The sequence below is a fragment of the Lissotriton helveticus genome, chromosome 11 (assembly GCF_964261635.1).
Source record: "Lissotriton helveticus chromosome 11, aLisHel1.1, whole genome shotgun sequence".
In the NCBI taxonomy this organism is placed as follows: Eukaryota; Metazoa; Chordata; class Amphibia; order Caudata; family Salamandridae; genus Lissotriton; species Lissotriton helveticus.
The window spans coordinates 813,706,790-813,729,072 of NC_136072.1; the positions used below are offsets into that span (position 1 = coordinate 813,706,790).

Here is a 22,283-nt window from a genome sequence, read left to right on the forward strand (position 1 = left end):
TCTGTTCTAGGTCTTGGGGAGTCTGGAGGCAGAACTTGAAAATCACCAGCGCCCAGTTGATTTCTACTCTATAACCGCTTCAGGGGCGTGGGAGACCTCTCCACCACCTGTTCTTATTCTTTTGTTTTACAGTCTTATACAAGAAGGACTGGGCCCCTGAGAGTTTCACATCTCTGATCAGAAGATATGGGTAATAAACTATACATAAAATAACTAGACTACAGTTCTCAGGACAACAATTTAAATATAGATTCGGACCATCTAAGAGCATAAAATCAAAAGACAAATTTGAGACCTAGAAACCTAATCCGGGTCTGCCCTGCTGCAACGTGAAGAACTGGTGGAACATAATATGAAATCGTTTTAGATTTTTGTATCCCACTCAACACATCTGTTGTTTACAGACTGAGGAAGGAAGTGGCAAACTTCTCTCAAGAATGGACCTTATTTGCCACAGCCCACAAGGAGGTCTCTCATTTTACGGAAATTCCTCCACTTTTATTTCAGCAGCAGTAGGATAAAAGGGACTCTCTGGTCTAACGAGACTTCTTGAAGGCTGCCCATAAACTTTTACTAACTTTAGTGATTTAGAGATATTTCTAAAATCCAGAGAGAGAGAGAGAGAGAGAGAGATCGCCCAACAATAGAGGGCAAGGCTATTTCTGAGACATCCTATTGCTGCAGTGTACGGGACATTGTAATAAAGAGGCTTTAGTTTAACAAAGGATGGTCTGTGATTAATTGCTTTTCACAAAGATATGGAACAGCGAGAGCGGTGAGAAAATCCCTTGCAAGGGAAGTGTGGCGATTATATATATATATATATATATATATATATATATATATATATATATATATATATATATATATATATATATATATATATATATATGCACTCTCTCACGGTGATGAGCAAATAAAAAAGAAGAATTCAGCATTTGATCCTGTGGTCTGTCTCCTGCGTTTTCAAAGGAGTTTTTTGTGATATATATATATATGTGTAAGTGTATGTATAAACAAGTATATTTATACTTTTTTCAAGGAACGAGTAAATCTCCATAATAATATTAACCTTTTAGTGAATATAGCGCAAAATACTACTCTGCTTATATGTCTAACTGCTGCAACTTACAGATGTTACTATTACCCAATTCAAAGTATTCAATTTACCTACTTCAAAGAATTTAAGACTGACTAGCCTCACCAGGATTTGAACTTATGACCACCACATTTGTCATCTGCTGCACGTGTTCAGCTGAATGAACCAACCTCCCAGAATCAATGTTGGCTGACTCCTCTTTCAAGAAACTAAAAAGCCTCCAAAAATAAAGGGCTGGTGAAGTGGGCTTTAATGTTTAAATGTAATTGCTTTTAAATATACACACCATGCAAGGCTGACTATATAACAGATAGGAAATAACCTCTTGACATTTGGAAAAGAAATGTAGGTTTCTACAGTAGGTATGCCCAATGATAACTAGCATTTCCAATCTTCCTCACCAGCATCAATCAATCAAAGAAGGATGATGATTCCAGAGGTTTGGATCTGAGCATGCATCATAACACAGTGGCCTCTCAACTATCTCAATTTCAGACCTGCTTGGTCACCATTGTCAAGAGGACGAACCCACCGTCATAGGTCAAAAGATCTTGACAAGTCCAAGGTACTTGACACACAAGAAGAATTTTCTGGGCGTCCTGGACAATGAGCACTCTTAGTCTACTCCAGAACAGCCTATGGAAGCAGCGGTCAATGTCTCAAGCAAAAGGTTCAGCTCTTGTCAAAGAGGTCCATCAGGCATCAATGCTTCTTAGCACGAAGTGTGTAGGATAGAGGTGTCAGGGTCTGACCGGGTAGAGAAGACAGGTCTGCTCCTTGAAGGAGGTGCTGTTCCCGATCAGCACCAGTGGGACATTCTGGAAGTGCTGGACAATGCTAACCACGCTGGTGAAAACCTGTAGAGAGGAGAGATATAGAGAGAGTTGTGAGGTTGAAGTGAAGTGAGCTTCACAACTGGTGGATCAAGCTCAGATGGCCAAGCTCGCAAGGCTGTTTATGGGATTCCCCCTCTGGGTACTGGTCTTACAACTGAAGGGCAGTGAGGTGAAACCATGAGGGCACAATAGCTAGAGAGACAATAATTATACCACATAGAATGCCAGCAGGGGGATTTGTGAGCCAGAAAAGTATTTTCTCTCCACAAAGGAGTGACCTGGTCAGCCAGAATCGAAAAGAGTTCACCAACATTAAATTCATACACAGAGAATTTCTGCACATGTATGAGACTCCTGGAGCACTTTGTTTTAGCAGAGAGAAATATATTTCCCTAATCATAAAACAAATATCCATGGAAGTCAAACATATCTATGATTTAATTTTTTACTTAAATAAAATATACCCGAAAAACATAATGATTTAAGTTTATATAGCGCAACATGTCCGAACAAAATATCTTAAGGTACTTGCATGCTTGTTTGTTCCTACAAGGAAGTACCGAGGGTGTTAAATATTATGACTGGGATTTTTGATTAAGTGGGATACAATGGACTGAAATATTATTTAAAGATGGCCCCTTTAAGTGCTTTGTTATAGGTATGGCTGATTAATTAGGAGCAAAAAGAACAGTCAATGGACGGAATGGTGACCACTGCAAACATTCACCCCCTGTCACAGAGCTGGGTTTAATCCATCATTTTGTTGCTCACCACGCCACTCCCATTTGTACCCAGACATGGGTCCCTTGCTCGTTGCACCACTGGATTCAACCTATCCTAGCTGATTTATTTATTTAAAAAGTTTTATATAGCACGAACAAGATCCCGAGGGATATCAGAGCGCTTTACAATAAGTTGGAGGAGAGGATAAAATGAAATATACACAGCCATTGTGGAAAGAAAGAAGAAAAAAACACAATGATAAACAGTAAACCATGATACACATGGAAGGTACAATATTAAGCAGACGATATGGTCCATGACTGTTAGTTGTGCTATGGAGCTTGGACCCAAGAGATAGCCACCTTATGAGTACCACAACCCCTTATAGTAGATGAGGGGTGATACCCTGAAACTGGTCCCAGGATGCTTGTTTCTGGTCCAAGGAGGAACTGGCTTGGCAGTTCGGGCTGGACTGTTCCTATGGGGAGAAGGGTCAAGACTGATTTGCATATGGCTGGGTCAAAACTGGGGTGACGTGGTGAGCAAAGTAACAATGGATTAAACCCAGATCTGTGACTGGGGGTGAGTGATTGAAACGTTTCAATACTCTGTCCATCATTTTATTTTGTGATGATTAAGAGCCCACGACGTGGGCTTCCTACCCGAATTGCACTTGGTAAAAAGCAAAAGGGCAATTCTTTACCGAATGGGTTTCACTGAATAATGCAACTCATATAGTTTGGAAATTAAAAAGATGGATATTGTTGATGATGCCAAGAAACAATCTGAGGCATTCCAATGTTTAAAGAGCTGACTATTTTAACCTTTAAATGTGTGCGGCTTGGTTTAAGGAAGCACGTCCCGATTGGGGTGGCATTGGCTTTTAGACTTGATAGTCAGGATACTATGCCTTTGTATCACAACCAGTACCTGTTTGACATTAAGTGTGTATGCCAAAATATGGTTTGTGGATACTGCCTGTCAACAGTCAGGATCTCATTCACAATACAAATGCCAGGAAAACCTATACTAACAAAGAGGGGAAAACAGAAAAACAAAGAACAAACCTACAGTCTACCAGCGTGATGCATCTTAGGAAGATGTCTAACTCTATGAAGGTAATGGGAGAGGGGGTCTGAACAGAGCCCTGATTTAACCCTTGAACGATATTGAATTGGGTTTTTAGGACCTCAGAGACTCCGATGATTAAAATAAAGTCAAACAGGAACAATACTTTTTAGGACTATTAACAAAGGCTAGAGATATGTCTGGACTTGGCCAAACTAATCTGCATGTCTGTAGAAAACACATGTAAATATATGGTGTAAGACCATGACCACTGAATATAAATATTGTGATGGTAGACAAAACCTGTTTTTCGATTTTAAAAAAGGCTTCCCGCTTTGGCAAGACAAAGCTAACACTGGGCGTAGGACTACGCTACGCTCGCAGAGCGTGCGTAGTTTGCGCTACTATGCGAATTGCACGTAGCACAGTGCAAAAACACGTAGGGAGCTTTTTTTGCTTGCTTTCGGTCCTCAACGTCAAGTTGGCGACCGCCAGCGAGCAAAATCAACCTCCGGACGAGACTTTTTCCTCATTCGCGATTAGCAACTTCAAGTTGCTGATCGCGAGCGTGGAAAAAAAACCTCCCAGCGAGATTCTCAACGAGAGGAGGTCAGGTTTCTCATTGCATATGCGACCGCTCGCGATGAGAAACTACCAGTCCGCGTTGAGAAAGCTGCCGCTCGAGTACAAATCTAATAGAACGGCAGAAAACGACCGATTGCACTGTGCAAGATGTGGTTTGCAATGATTGCACAGTGCGGACAAGCATCCGGCACTGTGCAATCAGTGCAAACAGCATTTTCCCTACCGCACTACGCATAGCTACGCGTAGCGCTACTACGCAAACTACGCCCAGGGTTAGACAAAGCTAGAAACTCATAAAAGGTCACTTTCAATGGATGTGGATGCATCCCGAACAACCACATTTGGAACAGATTTTTAAGTTAGATTAAAGGGATCAGAAGAGAAGAAGTAATGACATCCCTACTCCTACTCAGATGGCACTGAAATGAACAGAGAAAAACTGTGTCAATCTTACTAGCGTAATTCCTCTAATTGAATACCTGACATTGTCAAAGTTAGGTGTATTACCCCCCCTCAAAACACATAGAACCAGACAGAAGGATAGTGCGTCATAATCAATGGACACTGAAAAATGTCTTTGGCATCTGGACAGAAGAGCCGGAAGGCCTTACATCTTTTTTGACATAGGCAACTAGGAGGAGAGTGGAACAGCTATTGGCATTACCTCTAAGTCAACCTTGTCCTCGTACTAGTTATTACCTATGAGGTGGATCCCACCTCCCCCAAGTCAGGGAAAGCAACACAGGAAGTATGCTTAAAAAATACCCTCCTCCAATGGCCATACGAAGGGGCTGAATTCTCAGCAACCCTTTTCGTGATCTCTATCGAAACTGGTATGATCATGGGAAGATGCACAGAGTAGGGCTGCAACAAGGTCCACTGTGAACACTTTTGTGCAACACTACATACGTAACAAATGGCAAGCAGATAAAAATACTTTTGAAATGGGGTTCTTGAAGCCAGTCCTATCGTAATCATTTTTACAAAAATAAATGGTTGGGATGTGATACTAAATGAATGTTGTCTTTATTTTTGTTTCAGATTTAATCGAAGTCCAAGCAATGGTTTTGGTATTTCTCATAAGTAATGTCTAGCACAAGGACAAGGGGACTTAGAGGTAAAGACTGATACGAGTACAAGTAAGACTGAGAGTAATGAAGATTACCACTAAGTAATTAGGTTATTAACACATTTTTGGGGGGAAAGTGATAATGATTGGTGCAAATTGGCCTTATAGCATGATGATTATATTATCAATTAAGAGGGAAAACACATGATCCAAAAAGACGAAAGATATCTTATTTACCCATTAACATTAGGATGCAAATGTAGTCACCATTGTTGTGGCCCCGCTTCCATCAAAGTGACGTTCTTTTGCTTCCCTACTGATTTTTAACAGGGGATGCCTGGAAATATCTTCATAATATAATATAATGTCATAGCAACATTAAACAGCATGATATCATTCTGAAATGGCCCTTTGTTATGCTAAGTACTTAGGGGCATATTTATCAAAAGTGACGCAGCACAGCAAGGCACCTTGCTGGACTGCGTTACAGGGAGAGGGTAGGAATGCGCCATATTTATCATAATACTGCGCATTCTAGCATTTTCCCATTGCTGTGCACAACGGGCTGCCTGGCTTCAACGCAAGCACCCTTGCTCTAAGGTGCAAGAGTTTCTGGGTTGCATACAGGATGTTTTTGTGCAGGAAGGGTCACCTTCTTGCACAGAAACAGTCCCCCAAGGCATATTCCTCTTTCTATGTGTTCTGCAGAATCCAGCACACATAGAAAGAAGAAGTAAAGGGAGGCATAAAGATATTTCTCCTCGTTACGCTTCAACTGGGAAGGTGTGGCATTTTGACACTCTCCTAGATCTACCAGTAATGGTAAATCTGGGTATGCGTCAAAATCCATGGGTGTTGCATGGGAACACCCCTACAACGCCCAGGCAGGGTAGCACAACGCAGTGATTTGTGCTGCGTTGCGTTACTCCAGATTTATTAAACACTCAGGGCCACGCAAAGTTTCCTTGCATGGCTTGATAAATCACATTTTAGGGTTGTGTTACGTTGCGTGGTGCGAAAAGCTATGTAACCACCACATAAATATGGCCCTAACTACATAGTCATTTCTGGTGATTGGTTGTGGCTTAACACCAAGGGTTCATTAGATGTCTCACATAACAGGGTCTCAGCTACCTACAGACTTCACCGGGCCATCCGATCTTAGGGGACCCAGTGTCTAGATGCTCTCTCAAATTGACAGGCCTTTATGATGTCATGGTTTCTCAGATGACAACATCCGCTGAGGCACTGTAGCCCTACCATTGGCAGTAGATGTTTGGATCTTCTGGTGCCATGCTATGGTGGCAGAACTTCTTAAGATCTCACCCCATAGTAGTGCAACCCTCTGCCAGTGTGGCTCTCTGGTGAAACAGCCCTCTTGAGGCATACCACTCTTGAGGTGCAGCCGTTTGGGGATCAGACATCAAGATCAAGTGGAGGTTTAGTAACTTGATGGCCTTGCCTTTTGGCCACATGGCACTGTTGTGGCCCAGTCCTGTGGCAACCCAATTGAGTGGTCGAGAAACCCTTGTGAGGCAGGGTCACTCTTGTGTGTCATAGTCCCTTTACGGTGGTGCAGTTTTTGCCTCAGAGGCTCTTGGACAGCTGTCCATTCAGGCCTGATAGGGCTGATGGGCCAACTCTAGACATCATAGGCTGTTTGCCCAAAGTCGTAGAACTTCAAGGGCCACTGGCATGCTTCTATGTGCACTGAGACATTTTCGCTGACATAAAGGTCCACCTTGTCAATTAAGCTTCCTTGATGCTGAGGTCCCTCTTGATATCAAGGCCTTATTGACATCTAGATCCTAATTGAGGTAATTTGCCTGATATTCAGGACATTTTGCTAGGTTGACGACTGACGACATGGTGCTTTCAGGAGATATCAAGGTGCTTTCACAACATCAAAGACCACGCCAAATAAGTGGAAGCATCTGAGACAAGTCCAAGATAAGCGACCTGGAGGGACGGCTAGATGAGTTGAACATGTGTTGCTAGAGCATAGTGATGTTTGTTAGGTCATGAGTTCAAGTCCAGGCAAAACTGATTTTCATCCACCCATAGGTGGGAAAATTGAATATAATAAATTGGGTATTTGTAACATCTCTATTTACAGTGCTTAGAAAGAGCAGAAGTGTGGTATCAAGTACTATATTAAAAACATGATGTTACTATTCACAAGGGGCACAAGAAAGAATGATTGTGGTAGGAGCATAGTTCCTCCATGGCCATTTTGCTGCACAGGTCTTCAAATCAAGTGTGAAAACCATTCATATTCAGAAGAGTTTTAGGTTCTAGCCTGGTAATAGCTGTTTACATTGATATCTCATAATTCCATCTTCATATCCAGTTATAAACATATTTTCCACCCAGGAAAAGGTCAAGTGCAGGAAAAAAACGCAGGGAAATTATTTTCAGTGAAAGGACTGTGTCCACTGGTCCTACACACAGCGAGTAAAAAATTGGCTTGTGAGACCTGTTGTTGTTGAACTGCATTCTGGGAATGTTTACCCCTGCCCTGGGCTGCTGTATACAACACTTAACGTTTTCCACTATGTGAGGTTGCATGCCTAAGAACATTGCACCATGTCATTTTTCCTGTTTAAAAGGGGAGCATATAAAGAGGTAAATGTTGTCTTAATATAGGCTTTTTCTGATTAGAAATGTGCATTTCTCTCTGCTAGGCCAGGAACTCGCACATTCTCAGTTATTCTGCGATTATGAATGTTGATCAATATCCCAGGACGGAGATTGTCTGGCACAGTATTCATCGTTAATGCCTGCTAGAGAATTCACAGTAAAAACCAGGTGTTGTGTTGTCCCCGAAAGGCAGGCGTGCAGAGCCTAGCATGACATTTGTGTGGAAGCAAAAAGCCCTTGTGCTGTCCAGGGGCGTTGAGCTCTTCCAGGCATTTGTCAGCGTGGGCAGGAGGAGTTAGGAGGTTAAGAAAAGTGAGGCTCACCTCCTCATGGTTCTTGCCCTCCTTGCCCAGGGCGTACTGCTGCTTCCCCTCCGTGGAGCGGATGGGAATGTTGTAGATTCTTCCCTTGTGGAAGACCACCAGAGTGTAGGGCTGGTTGCAGCTTTGGCCAGAACTGTCTCTCACCATGAAGGCACCGTCCTAAAAGAGAAAAGATGGTGAGGGGTCAGAGGTGAGCGAGCTGAGCGAGCTGAGCAACAAAGAAATGGAGAGTTGAGAAAAGGATGGAAATACATATGGAGGGCAGTAGAAGAACAGTAGGAAAGCAGAGATGTCATGTTTGTCTGCCAATTACTTACTCCTTGAAGAAAAGAACAGGATAGTAGAGAGATATGTAGAACATAGAGACCGAAAAGAGATGGCATCGCCCGGTCTGTCATATCCAGTCCCAGAACCTTATGGTTTGAGATTTAATTCACACCAGCAGCCTCAGTAGTCAAACAAAGTTTTAACAATTTTGTTTTTTAGTTATAGCTGTGGAGGCACAACTATTGCTGTGAACTGCGAGATATGATTGAGGGATGGCATGAGCGGAGACTCTAGATTAGGCCGGGCAAAATTAAAATTATGTCTGGAATTTCACATTATGCCTGTTATGCGAAATCCTCAAAATTCCATCCTTATGCCACTTCACATACATATGCGCCATTTGCTGTAAAAATTTACTGTGAAACGTGGCATTTGCTGTAAAAATGTACTGCGAACACCAGAATACGAGCTGCTGTAGTTCACGGCGCTTTGTTCAAATGCATCCTCGCACCATAAATAGACTTGAGTATGCATTTTGCACTTAAATAGAGGGCACAAAAATGTATTTGCATTCCGCATAATTACCTTTAATTGTGCAGGCATTTTGTGTAATTACGTGAAAGCATGTTACTCGAATTTTGCACACCCCTACTCTCGATGTCGCACATTATGATCTTCTCAGGTCACTATTAAGGGCAAGGCACTAATCTTGAATGAGATTAGCTTTTGAAATAATATTTATGACTCATTATGACATTCACAGGTCACAATAAAAGACAACCTAATTCACCTTTCTTGTGGTCACTATTATCCAGCAGAATTGAAGTGACAATTCATACTCAATACAATATAATGGTTCTTTCAACTGAAGGACTGAACATTGTAATATTTGTCGACTAAACTTCATTTTATGTCCGTCTGATGGCTCACATAAATAATTATTTAAGAGCTGAAACACTGTTACAGCTATAATTTGCAAACGAGAGGATTTTCCTAAATGCTCCTTTACATAAGAGGTAAAAACTCTTATTCGGTGATGTAATGTTTTTTATGATAAATTATAATAATTCACTACTTGATTCCATCATGAATTATGAAATATACACCCTAGGATTTCAAGTCCATGAATGACGGTAAAACTTTTTTCATGAGGAACGTCTCCAGGTATATGGTTTTTCTTTATACCTTAACTTTAAGTCATTTGTCAACTTACATTTTAAGGGGACGAACTCATTTAGAACCATATCTTTCTAATTTAGTGTGTTCTTTGAAAGTTAAATATTGTTAGATTATTTCACCTTCTAGGGACACAAACTATAGACATTAGTGCCACAGATAACTGGTAGAAATCTAAGATATCCATTGAAGCCAAGAGATTGATAAAGGAACTTTCTTTTGAAAGAGGAAACATATCTCTCCAAATAAGTAATTGAGACCTTTTATCTTTGCTGCAAACCTAAGAACTGCCAGTCAGTGGCACCTGGGAGGGGCCTCTGGGATTCCTATAAAACTGTTACCCAATTCACATGGCAAATTTACATTCAGAAATGATGAAGTTGGACCTTTGTTCAGGTACAATTTGAAATTATGGAAATGAAAGATACAAATCTGTGGAAGGAAAATTTAGACCTCAAAGTATTCTACTTATGTCAAAGAAGGCCCTTGATTCCTGGAATTTACAGATTTATGCGAGAAGAAAAGCCTATGTATTGTTTTGGTTGTAACTAGAGGGTAAATGGAACGTGCCACCTCACTTGGTTTAGGATATAATTTGTCTGTCCATTGACAAAACCTATAGACCATTAAAAAGATCGTTCGGCGAGGGCTGACAATCGGCCTGCTTTCACCACCAGACTAGATATTCAGAGTTTAGAAATGGATATTGTTAGAAATAGAATTTAAATTAACATTTCCCTATTTCTGATTTATTTTACTCATGTTTACTTAGGATACAACCTTGTAATGGTTTACATTGCATTTCAATGAGACTTTGAAAGAGGGTGTGATGTTTCAGAATGTCTGTAACTGTCTTGTTGACAATTACTTGTTACCTGTTCCTCCCAACACTACGGTTGCTTTCACAATCCCCTCGAGCGTGATTGGTTACAGTTAGCTCCCTAATGATATGTTTGAAAGGGTTCATAGGTATTATCAAATGGGTCGGTTCATTCTCGACAGACGGCTAAGTGGCGAGATACCTGGATGCAAAACACTACTTTGCATCGACCTCAGCACTTTAAATTATATCCCTGGCATATCTACCACCACCCAAAGGAAGCCCACTAGATCTTATTGATTGATTTTTGTGACCATAAACAGTCTGGACATGGCTCAGAGGCATCAGAATGTTTTACAAAAGAACAGTTACCAAGCAATCTCAGCATGAGGTCATTAAAGATACAACCTAGGTAGGAGTAAAAGCAGGCAATCGAGAGTAAGTGAGAGACATGTTGTACTCGACTATAGTTCCCAAACAATCAATGAAGGAGTCCATTTGAGATACAACATCAGAAAAATGAAAGCAACATTTGAGAGTCAAAGTCAAAATTAATTTAACCCACGTATCTTTCAAAGAGAAGAACTTTGAGATCTTTTTTGAAGATAGCATGGCACTTCTTCTCCCAATACCAGTGCTTTGTGTAAACAGCCCTTCCAGAACACCCACGGCAGTCCAGTGGAATTCCATGCACTAGAGAACAAGTTACTGTCTCATGAGCCGTAACACAGTACCTGAGCCTATACAGCCTGGAACAAGACTACCAATCTGTCCAACTGAAGGAGGAGGGGGGACCTGTAGTAAAAGGCATACTATCACCCTGTCAACAACATAATAGACTTTTCAACCCCTGTTGTATTCTTAGGGCTCACCTTGTGGGAACGTTGAAGCAGGCTGTCTGCTGTGTTGCGGTCACAGTGTCCTCCGTACCACGGTTTGCCCAAAACTCCAGGATCCTGAAAAACAAGATGGTGAGAGAGTCCAGCCCAGACTGGGGAACACCTCCATACCCTGATGGTACCTGAAACTCTAGCTCGAGAGGTCTGATAGCTACTGTATCCTGACTTTTGTATGTACTTCAAAAATATTTTGTATACTGCCTAACAAAGCAATTAAATTACAACGAAAAAATCTTACTACTGAAAGGCTCAATTATCTATGTAATAGACAACAGTTGCCTTAAAGGCAGAAAGAATTATATAAATTAAAACATTTAAAAAGTGTTGGCCGATGTGGTCTGATTCATAAGGCACTTTTATGAGCACTTTAAGGTCTACTCCCACAGGTTTTCTCTTAAGGTTGCAGACTTTTAAGGAATTTGCAAAAACACCAGGCCCGTAGCCAGGAATATCTGTTTGGGGGAGCATAGCCTGAGCAATGACAGCAACATAAGGGTGGTTCAGTGGATGGAAAAATAAGCATTCTCAATGAAATATTTTTAAAACGACAATTATATTTTGGTGAGAGCGTAAAGACTGCTGGAAGCAGGACACGCAGTGAGAAAAAGTGCGTACATATTGGGAGAGTGTGGGAAGGGCTCCCAAAATGTTTTTGGTTTGGTTAGTGTACACAAGGACCTTATCTTTGTTAACCATCCCAGAAACAATAGATTGCCAAGCACTCCCTTGTCAAATCACACAATGGGGTTGCATACCAAATCAAAATTTGGAAGGTACGGGTACAACATCCCTATTAAATCAATGTTTGCGACCATAATTTGAGCAGGGGCCCGGCAGCCCCCGCGGTGCGGGGGGGCCCACTCTCTTCAGTAAATGAAGGGGGCACCCTCAGCTCTTCAGTGAGAGAAGCTTGTGCTAAAGCAAGCCTATCTCTCTCTAACGCAGGTGCAGGCTGTCTGCAGCCTGCTCTGAGCCCCCCCCCCGTCTCCCGCCCCCCCCGGCTGACTGAAGAGAAACAATGTAACAACTTACATTGTTTCTCTTCAGTCAGAGCCTGGCCTGGAAAAAGGATGGGGTGGGGGCCCGGAGACAGTATTCCCCACGGGGCTGTGCTCCTCTGAGAAGAGACAAGGACAAGGATGGGGGTGGGGGCCCAGAGGCAGCATTCCCCACAGGGCTCTGCTCCTCTGAGAAGAGACAAGGACAAGGATGGGGGTGGGGGCCCAGAGACAGCATTCCCCACAGGGCTCTGCTCCTCTGAGAAGAGACAAGGACAAGGATGGGGTGGGGTCCCCAGAGACAGCATTCTCCAGGGCAATGCTCATATCAGAAGGGACGAGGCAGCAAAATGGTGCCCTCAGGTAAGCACTCTTGTTAGAACGCACCATGTGGGCGTGGCGTCCGCAGGGGGGGCAAAGAGGGGGCACTTGCCCCCCCCCCCCGCCACCCAACGGATCGCCAGTGCATCTGGTGTGGGCCCAGTCGGGGCCGGCCCAGGTCCATCATGCTTTTGAAATGGTGCCATTGTTCCAGGTGGCAGCCCCCTCCATTGGGTGGGAAGGGTGAAAGGGGGTGGCCGAGAAGGGTGCAAGGCAGAGGGGAGAAGGGTGCAAGGTAGAGAGGAAAAGGGTGCAAGGCGGAGGGGAGAAGGGTGCAAGGTGGAGGGGAGAAGGGTGCCAGGCAGAGGGGAGAAGGGTGCAACAGGGAGGGGAGAAGTGTGCAAGGCAGAGGGGAGAAGGGTGCAAGGTAGAGAGGAGAAGGGTGCAAGGCAGAGAGGAGAACGGTGCAAGGCAGAGAGGAGAAGGGTGCAAGGTGGAGGGGAGAAGGGTGCAAGGCAGAGGGGAGAAGGTTGCAAGGTAGAGAAGGGTGCAAGGCGGAGGGGGAGAAGGGTGCAAGGCAGAGGGGAGAAGGGTGCAAGGCAGAGAGGAGAAGGGTGAAAAGCGGAGAGGAGAAGGGTGCAAGGTAGAGAAGGGTGCAAGGCAGAGGAGAGAAAGGTGCAAGGCAGAGGAGAGAAGGGTGCAAGGGGAGGGGGAGAAGGGTGCAAGGCAGAGGGGAGAAGGGTGCAAGGAAGAGAAGAAGGGTGCAAGGTAGAGAAGGGTGCAAGGCGAAGGGGGGGTGAACAGCCTTTACAACGAAACTTTTACAACGCACTACCATTACGACGCAACCATTACAACGCAAACCATTACAACGCATTGCACTGGGGGGCGCTCTAGGATAGGGAATAGGTTTAATGTACTATCCAACACCTTCCCTACTATCCACGGGGACTGGAGTTGGAATAGTAAATTAAACTATTCACTATCCAGGGCCCAAAAGCACTATGCGTTGTAATGGTATGCGTTGTAAAAGTATGCATTGTAACGTCATACATCCGCGGAGGGGAGAAGGGTGCAAGGCAGATGGGGAGGAGGGTGCAACGGGGAGGGGGAGAAGGGTGCAAGGCAGAGGGGAGAAGGGGCAAGGCAGAGGGGAGAGGGATGGAAGGCAGAGATGAAAAGGGTGCAAGGCAGAGGGGGAAGGGTGCAAGGCAGAGAGAGGAAGGGTGCAAGGTAGAGAAGGGTGCAAGGCGGAGGGGAGAAGGGTGCAAGGCAGAGGGGAGAAGGGTGCAACGGGGAGGGGGAGAAGGGGGCATGGCAGAGGGGAGAAGGGGGCAAGGCAGAGGGGAGAAGGGGGCAAGGCAGAGGGGAGAAGGGTACAAGGTAGAGATGAGAAGGGTGCAAGGCAGAGGGGAGAAGGGTGCACAGCAGAGGGAAGAAGGGTGCAAGGCAGAGAGGAGAAGGGTGCAAGGCAGAGGGGAGAAGGGTGCAAAGCAGAGGGGAGAAGGGTGCAAGGCAGAGGGGAAAAGGGAGCAAGGCAGAGGGGAGAAGGGTGCAAGGCAGAGAGGAGAAGGGTGCAAGGCAGAGGGGAGAAGGGAGCAAGGTAGAGCGGAGAAGGGTGCAAGGTATAGGGGAGAAGGGTGCATGGCAGAGGGGAGAAGGGTGCAAGACAGAGAGGAGAAGGGTGCAAAGTAGAGAAGCGTGCAAGGCGGAGGGTAGAAGGGTGCAAGGCAGAGGGGAGAAGGGTGCAAGGCAGAGAGGAGAAGGGTGCAAGGTGGAGAGGAGAAGGGTGCAAGGCAGAGGGGAGAATGATTGTAAGCGATTCACAAAGGTGAAGTGGTCATCTTAAGACACTTTCCCTGTTGTGAATGTAAAACAAAAGTTTGAAGTGGGAATTGGTCCAGCGGAACTTTAAAAATCAAAATTTTAAAGGCAGCATTGTTTCTTTCAAGGGCTGCATTTAAAACAAAACAATATTGAAAACTAGATCACAGACGTCGTGATTTGGTAACAACAGGCCAGCGTTCCTCTAATGGCCTTCCATTGGAGTAAGTCACAATTTGCTACCTAATTCATGAAGAGTAATGGGGTGGGTTGGATTGTGCTTCACTCCAAATCCTTATTGTGTGAATTAACCTATTAATACATAGATTAGTTCACCAAATAATTTAGCTGCCACAAAATGATATGTTGCAAATTATGTAGATCTGGCTCTAAGTTTTTGTTATGAATTGCTAATAATAATTGCATAGTATATTCCCTTTGGAGAAGGTAATACAAATAACAGATTTCTAATATTATCACTCTTCTTTTTGTTATTGGTTAAAAGAGATAGGAAAACTGTTACTTCCCCCCTTAGCCTTTAACACAACATAAAGAACATGGACAGGGTATTTTACAATGCTCACTGTTTTTCCTTGGGGGGTAAATTAGTATATTTCCAGAAGCAGAAATCAAATAGGCCTGCTGCAATGGCTTAATGTCTGCAGTTCTGTGAGGAGGTGGTCAGGACTGCCAACTGGCCCCAATATGGGGGCTGACTTCATTCAGTTGTGTCTTTTTAGCCAACACCTTTTTGGTATTCTGGGATTTGAAGACTCACTTTTCCAAACAATGTACGAGTTGCATATTGTAAAGTGTTGTTGGCTATAAGGTGGTCTTGCTGAAGATGTCAACGGTGACAGTTGACAGGTATTTGTGATTAAGTGTGATATAGATGGACCATCTTATTTCAATTAGACAATGTCTATCCATGTGATGAACTAATCTCATAGGGGACTCAGGTTTTACTTTTGACTTGTGCACTCTTGGTGTTAGGTGTGAGTGGTCTTAGGTAACCCACCTATGTACGAGAAAGTCAGAAGGTTTAAGGGCATCCATTTGTTGCGATTGTGCATCTACAGTACTTTAAGTTTAAAATGTTTCCTTGTCTGCTTTATGTTGTTTTTCCTCCCATGTGTCTAGCATTGTGTTCAAATGATTAGGCTACGTTTATACCCTGCAGCCCCTAGGTTCCTCCCCACCTAAAGCTGACTACCTGAACCTCCAGGCCTGGTCTCTTAATGTCTCTGTTGACCTGCAGGTGCAGTAGCTGAGCCTGCTGCAGTACAGCCCAGCCCCTCCTTGCTCCCCATGGTAAATGTTGTTCAGCTCACTTATTCTATCTCTCCCATCAATGTGTCCATCTCTGGCATCCAACTAAAAGGAAGAAGGATAAAAGTGTCTGTCTGTGGTTTGTTCCCTGTTTGTACCTGATAGACGTGAGGGCTTGAGCCAACGTTTGGTTCCCTTCCATCTCTGTTCTCTTATTCTCCTAGCCCCTACCCACTCCTCCCTGGGTGAACTCCATACACTACTGTTTTGGTGGTTGATTCAAAGTCACACATAGATAGACTCCTTTGTAGTTTTAAAATCCCTCCAATGGATTACTCTTTTGTTTCTCCTGAGTGAACATTACACATCACTTTTTTGATGTTTCAACAGCACCTCTAGTTAGTTGCTCTTCTGTTACTCCCTGATGAATCTAGACAGACTTCACAAAATACTTTGAAACTTCCAATCCCTGTATAAAGGCCCATGCCTAATTTCTTTATAACGGTTGAGTTGGGTCGCATCCAGTCATCCATAAAAAAGAAACAACATAGCTGCTCAACTATAATCAGTCACTACAGTTGAGTTCAGACATTAGAATGCCTGCTGCCAGCAGCCAGGTGAAAGGGCAGTTTAACCAATAAAAATAGGAGCAAACTATTCCTTTTGATACATTTTTCTAATAAGAAAAGGTGAGCAGCAATGAAGAGATATTCATGCCAAGGTGTTTATGTTTTTTCCAAACTGTAGGTCATTGCAAGAAAGTTAGAATCTCTACAAGTTTCTACACAATCTGATTGACAGTCTTTTTAACCCGACTTGCATTAAACTGATTCTATTATATTTTAAAAAAATTAGTATGTGCATTTGGTGTGCTTAATTTTGCACTACAGATTTTTCTTGTATACTTCTTATCCGTAATGAACATGAAAGAGCAAGACATCAAGGCCAAGATAACCAAACATTTTGTGCTCCATTAGTCACAAAAGTAATGCAAACCTGTGCAAATTGTTGTTTTTTTTATTTACTTTCCAGTGCAAAACTTGAATTCCCTCAAAGAAACGCAAAGAAGCCCTTTCCTTTGCATTACTCAGCAAAGGGGTTGTTGCATGGGTTGCAGGTGTTAAAAATGAGAAATACTTTTATTTAGCCTAATTGTTCTCACTTTGCATGTGTGCTGCATAGGTTGTATATGTGCGTTCTCATGCAGCCACCCAGGTTTTTGTTTATGTAAAACCCTATCTACTAACAATAGTGGGCAGGGTTTTGTGACTAAGAATAATGCCACTTTGAAACAGGCGTTAAAAAGGTGAAATGCTTTTATTTCTCCTAGCGTTTCTCACGTTGCATGTGTGCTGCACTGCACAGCATACATCCAAAGTGGGGAACGTTTTATAGTTAGTCTAAGCATAGTATTTTCTACTGGAAAGGTGCACTTCCAGTACAAAACATTTGCAAGACTCATGCAGACATCCTTGCACAATGGTGCAAATGTGCGTGCAAGGCACTCAGCAGCCTGATTGTGCGTTGGAGAGGGAGGAGGAGAGTCCCATTTCTCAGTAGATATGGCACTTTTCTCCTCTCTCCTTGTCATGCGACACAGCGTAGCAACTTTGGTTGCTGTGCTGCAGTTTGTAACATTTTGTATTATCTGGGCTCAAGGTATTAAGCTGTTTGCATGTAATGGGATATTATACTTGTCCTTCAAATTTGCTTGTCAATTCAATTCAATTCAAAGATAGCTTTATTCGGTATTTGACAAACACCATATAAGCAAACATTACAAAATACAATTAAAACACCAACATTAAACATTTAAGTACAAAAATTCCTATTCGTTGCGCTGGTCATTCAATTTAGTCTAGTATTAAAAGTTATAAAAAGTTTTCTAAAAACGTTTGGTACGAAAATTAATTCATTAACTTGATAGGAGGTTGAGGTAAATATGACATATTTATGTATTATGTGGTGTTATTAGGCACAGAATAATACTCCTACAAACCCTCAGCCTTCTACTCACTTCTCATAGACCCTCTACATCTTATAATGAACGACAAGAATTTTATCATCACTATAATAGTAAGCTCATCTTGGAGCAAATACAATCTATGGAGGGCTGCTTTGCAACTTCTCACACCCCACAGCTTTAGTAGTGGCAGCAGGTGTTTTTTTCTCCCCCAGTGATAATACTTGCAGAATAGGATACAATGTATATTAGTCTGGGTAGCTACTCCATCACACGGGCATTTTGTCAATTTCACAGACCAGTCATTTGGGACAGGGAACGTTATTAATCTAAAGAAAGAATCTGTCCTCAAACGTGCTAAAAGCATTCTGTGATAACAGGAGAAATTTGGCTCCAAGTAAGGATGAAGACCATGATCATGGAGTATCTGACGATGGGCTATAATAGTGGACTTATTCCCATCCAGATAATATCTCCTCTCCTCCAGTAGACCAAGGCATGTCTCTTTTAATGCTTTTTTTGAGATTTGGGCACATGAGGTTGGGTCTAAAAAGAATTCTGGTTGGCCGATGGAGTTCAGAAATTTTTTGACATATGCCAGCCATGGCTGTTTAACGCCATTCACTTGCTGCAGACAATCTTGAATTATTTCCCTATTGAAGGTCGTGTCCTCGCATGTCCAGATCTTGTGCCACAACATGACTGGGGCTATCTTCATCAGATCGCTAATATGGGATCTGTCCAGTTCGTTGTGGCAGATTGTAATAGATGTGGAACGCGGGACTCCTAGGAGATACCTCAGGAAAGCATTCTCCACCCTTTGGATTTCAGAGCTATCTGCAAGTCCCCAGATCCCCGCCCCATAGACAGCTGTAGATACACATTTTGCTGCGTAAATCTTAAGTAGTGTGTCTACCGGTTTCCCGCCAAGTTTTTTGGCAAATTGCTTAAGCGCCCCTATTGCGCGGGCAAAAGCCAGGTTTCGGGAGGTAATCGCTGCAGACCATGTCCCTCTATTGCTGAAAATAATCCCCAAATAAGAAAAAGTTTTGGACATTGCTATCTTTGAATCATTAACATAGGTTTTGCAGTCAGGTACTTTCTTTCTGGTGGTGCATGACATCGTAAAAGTTTTCCCCACGTTTATTATTAGGCCTCTAGAGCTCATAAAGGTTGCGAATCCCGTTAGTGCCTTTTGGAGACCCCGCTGAGTGCGGGCCATAATCACCGCATCATCAGCGTATAACAGTAGTGGGACTACGAGTCCATTTATCTTAGGGTAATCAACCTCCAGATTGTTCATAGAAACTGCTACCTCGTTTATATACAAATTAAATAAAAACGGTGCGAGAATGCAACCCTGGCGGACACCCTTTGCTATTGGAAATTTTCTGGTTTGCTCGCCATTTTTGCCAAATCTCACCGTGGCGCCTGCGTCTCTGTACAATTCCTGGATAAAACTTAAAATGTTTTTATCTATCCCCATTTTGGTCAGGGTTTTCCACAAGATTCCATGGTCCAAACAATCGAATGCCGAGGTTAAGTCGACGAATGTTAGGAACAGGTTCCCTTTTTTTGATCCAATGTATTTATTTATTATGAGGGACAGGTTTAAGCCCTGCTCTATGGTTCCCACGCCCGACTTAAAACCGTATTGGAATTTTGATAGTATCCCGTTGCTCTTGGACCAGGTTTGTAGTTTGGTTAACAACACCCTGCCTGCTACCTTCATTAAATTATCTAACAGGGAAATGGGGCGATAACATTTTGGGTCTTGTCTGTCCCCTTTTTTAAATATTGGGATGACTATCGCTTCTTTCCATGTGTTGGGAAAGCCTAATTTGGTGTAAGCATTGAGGACATTTGCTAGTAAGGGGGCCCAGAGGTCTACGTTCCCTTTAAACAGATCAATGGGGACTCCATCAGGCCCCGGGGCCTTTAAACTTGCGCTCTGGGCGATCGCTTGTTCCAGGTCTGTAGGGGTGAACATTACATTTAGTGGAAAATGTCCCTGTGACTGTGAAGGAAGCTCTCTCCCCGCGTCCATCTCCTCTTGTGGGATCAAGTCAAGTGATTCTTTCTTATAGAGGGAGGTAAAATGATTGACCCAGACGTCTTCCGATATGCCTATTTCCATGGAGTCTACCTTCCTATCCTGAAAGAAGGGGGCATTAATTTCTTTCCAGAAAGACGTGTTGTCCCTTAATGCGCTTGCCTTTATCAAAGCTTCCCAGGCTGTGTTTTTAAGTTCTTTCTTCCTAGTTAGGAGGATCAGCTTATAAGCTTTTCTGGCCTCCTTGACTCGTCCGCTATCCCTAGGTACGGTTTTTAGGGCCTGTAAGAGTGCTTTGTGTGCATTAGTACAGGCTCGATTAAACCAGCCATGTATTCTCGTTTCATCCCCTGCCTTTATTTTTTTAATTAGCTTCGTATTTATTGTGGCTTTAATCTCATCATATGCCTGTACAATTTGCTCGGGGTTGGTACTTAGTTCCAAGCAGGTAGTAAATTGTCTAGATTCTTTCTGTAGTAAATCTTTTAGAAAATGTGTGGGTTCGATTTTTGCCCATTTAATGGCATAGCCATTTTTCCTGGCCAACGCCACTGAACGACCATGCAGTGTATTCGTGGTACTTATTTTTTGGGTATCAGGTTTCCCTAGTTTAAGGGAAGTACTGATGGGAAAATGGTCGCTTATTGCTAAGCCCTCAGTGTCAAAACCCCCCACCCAGCCTTGATTCCTGTTTGAGACTAGGATAAAGTCGATTACAGTGCCTGCCCCATGACCAAAAAAAGTTGTTTGAAACGCTACGGGTGGCTGGCAGAGTTCATTTATAAAGGCCAAATCCCATTCATGCATGAATTGGTTCAACAAATTTCCCCCTAAGGAATGGTCAAAATGCGTAGTGGGATCCCCTTTTAAATCAAAGATGCCACAGTTTTTTGTCTGACTATAGGGACATAGGTGGCAGTTGAAATCCCCTGCTATGAGTAAGCAGTCTGCCGCCTGGCCGCCTCTCTTTAGCAGTGAATCCAGTTCCGCTATTAAAATTTTAACCTCAACTTTTGGCACGTTATTATAGAGGTTTATCAGAAAAAAGGATCGCCCATTTGATTTGATGAACAGGCCTTGTAGTGAGCTCCCTACACCTGTTTTTGGCCCACTTGCCTCATATATATTCTGTTCTAAGTTACAGAGGTTAGAAGTAAAAATGCACAGTCCCCCAGAGCCTCTGCCTCGGTTACCCTGGATCGAAGGAACGTAGAAAGTGCTAAAACCCTCAATATGGGTCTCATCTGGGTCCCAGCACTCCTGTAGGCAGATTATGTCCTGCCTCTCCATAAAGGTTAGGAATGGCTGGTCCCGCGCTTTTTTCGCGAGCCCCGCGATGTTCCATGATGTTATTTTTAGCGAACATTTCCCCTCATTGGTTGGACGGGGTTCTTCCTGCCTAATTAGTGAGACAATGCCCACGGGCGGGGCTTCAATCTCGTTATCAGTTTGGGTCTTGGTCCTGTCTACTTTGCTCAAGTATGGGATTGTGCTGCTAATTTCAATTGTGGGCCCTAGACCTCTCTCCCTCCATGGCATACTGGGTTTTTCTATTAACTGCTGGCCTGACCAGTTTCCACCCCCCGTGTCTTCCACTGGTGTAATCTCTGTTGTCACGGGATTTGTGTTTGTGTTTTTTACCTGGGGGGGGACATCATAGGTCTTTAATTGGGCGACATTGACTTCTAATACCCCTGTGATGACCTTTATTGGTCAATCGACCATGTCTAAGCAGTCGTATCTGTTCCTTGTGGGAAACCCCCCCCAATAGTCAAAATTTGGGTTGCCTCTACTATGGTGCCAGGGGCGGGAATCCCAGCCTCTGTTCCAGCATTTATTGGTGTTCCTATTTCTGCTTCTATTGGTGTACCCCACCTGTGTCCAAGGCCAGTCTTGGGCGTCATCCCAACCAGTTGTATTCTCGTAGTTGGGAGTATTTAACGGTGGGTAGAAGAAGGAAAGACGCTGTACGTCCACCCCCCCCCCCTTTTTTCAAGCGCTGGCCAAGAAGAGATATAGTCAACCATGGCAGGGTCGTCACAATTGACTATAACACAATCACCCTGTAGGCTTTTTTTCGTGTCCCCAATCCAAAACACTCTTTTAACTGAGTTGATTCTGCTAAGGTGCGATGGCTGTATAGGTCTATTTTGGCTAAGCCATTGCAGAACTTTATTTCTCAGTGACCACGGGGGCTCATCCGAGCCCTCTGGCAATTCTGAGACCCCTGTTAGGACAACAGTGAACGGGGTAGCCTCAGGTGGAAGATGGTACGGCCGCCTGAATCTAGAAACCGACCTCTGTTTCCCCTGAGTTTGGGGAGGCTGGGTTTTTTGTGATTTATGTGAGG

The 22,283-nt window shown here is 43.5% G+C and overlaps 1 protein-coding gene across 2 annotated transcripts in view; it reads right to left on the reverse strand.

Annotated features, from left to right (window-relative positions):
- Positions 1–1,326: 1,326 nt before the first annotated feature.
- The window catches only part of LOC144792072 (uncharacterized), a 484,547-nt gene continuing 463,590 nt past the window's right edge, over positions 1,327–22,283 (reverse strand). Inside the window, exons 25-27 of one of the 2 annotated variants that reach the window (XM_078666920.1) lie at positions 11,479–11,562; positions 8,344–8,502; positions 1,327–1,956 (exon numbers count right to left, since the gene is read on the reverse strand). In XM_078666920.1, coding sequence (XP_078523046.1) covers positions 1,840–1,956; positions 8,344–8,502; positions 11,479–11,562 — 360 coding nt within the window. In that variant the 3' untranslated portion in view covers positions 1,327–1,839. The remainder of the gene's footprint in view (positions 1,957–8,343; positions 8,503–11,478; positions 11,563–22,283) is intronic. The other variant, XM_078666919.1, reaches the window with a different exon arrangement.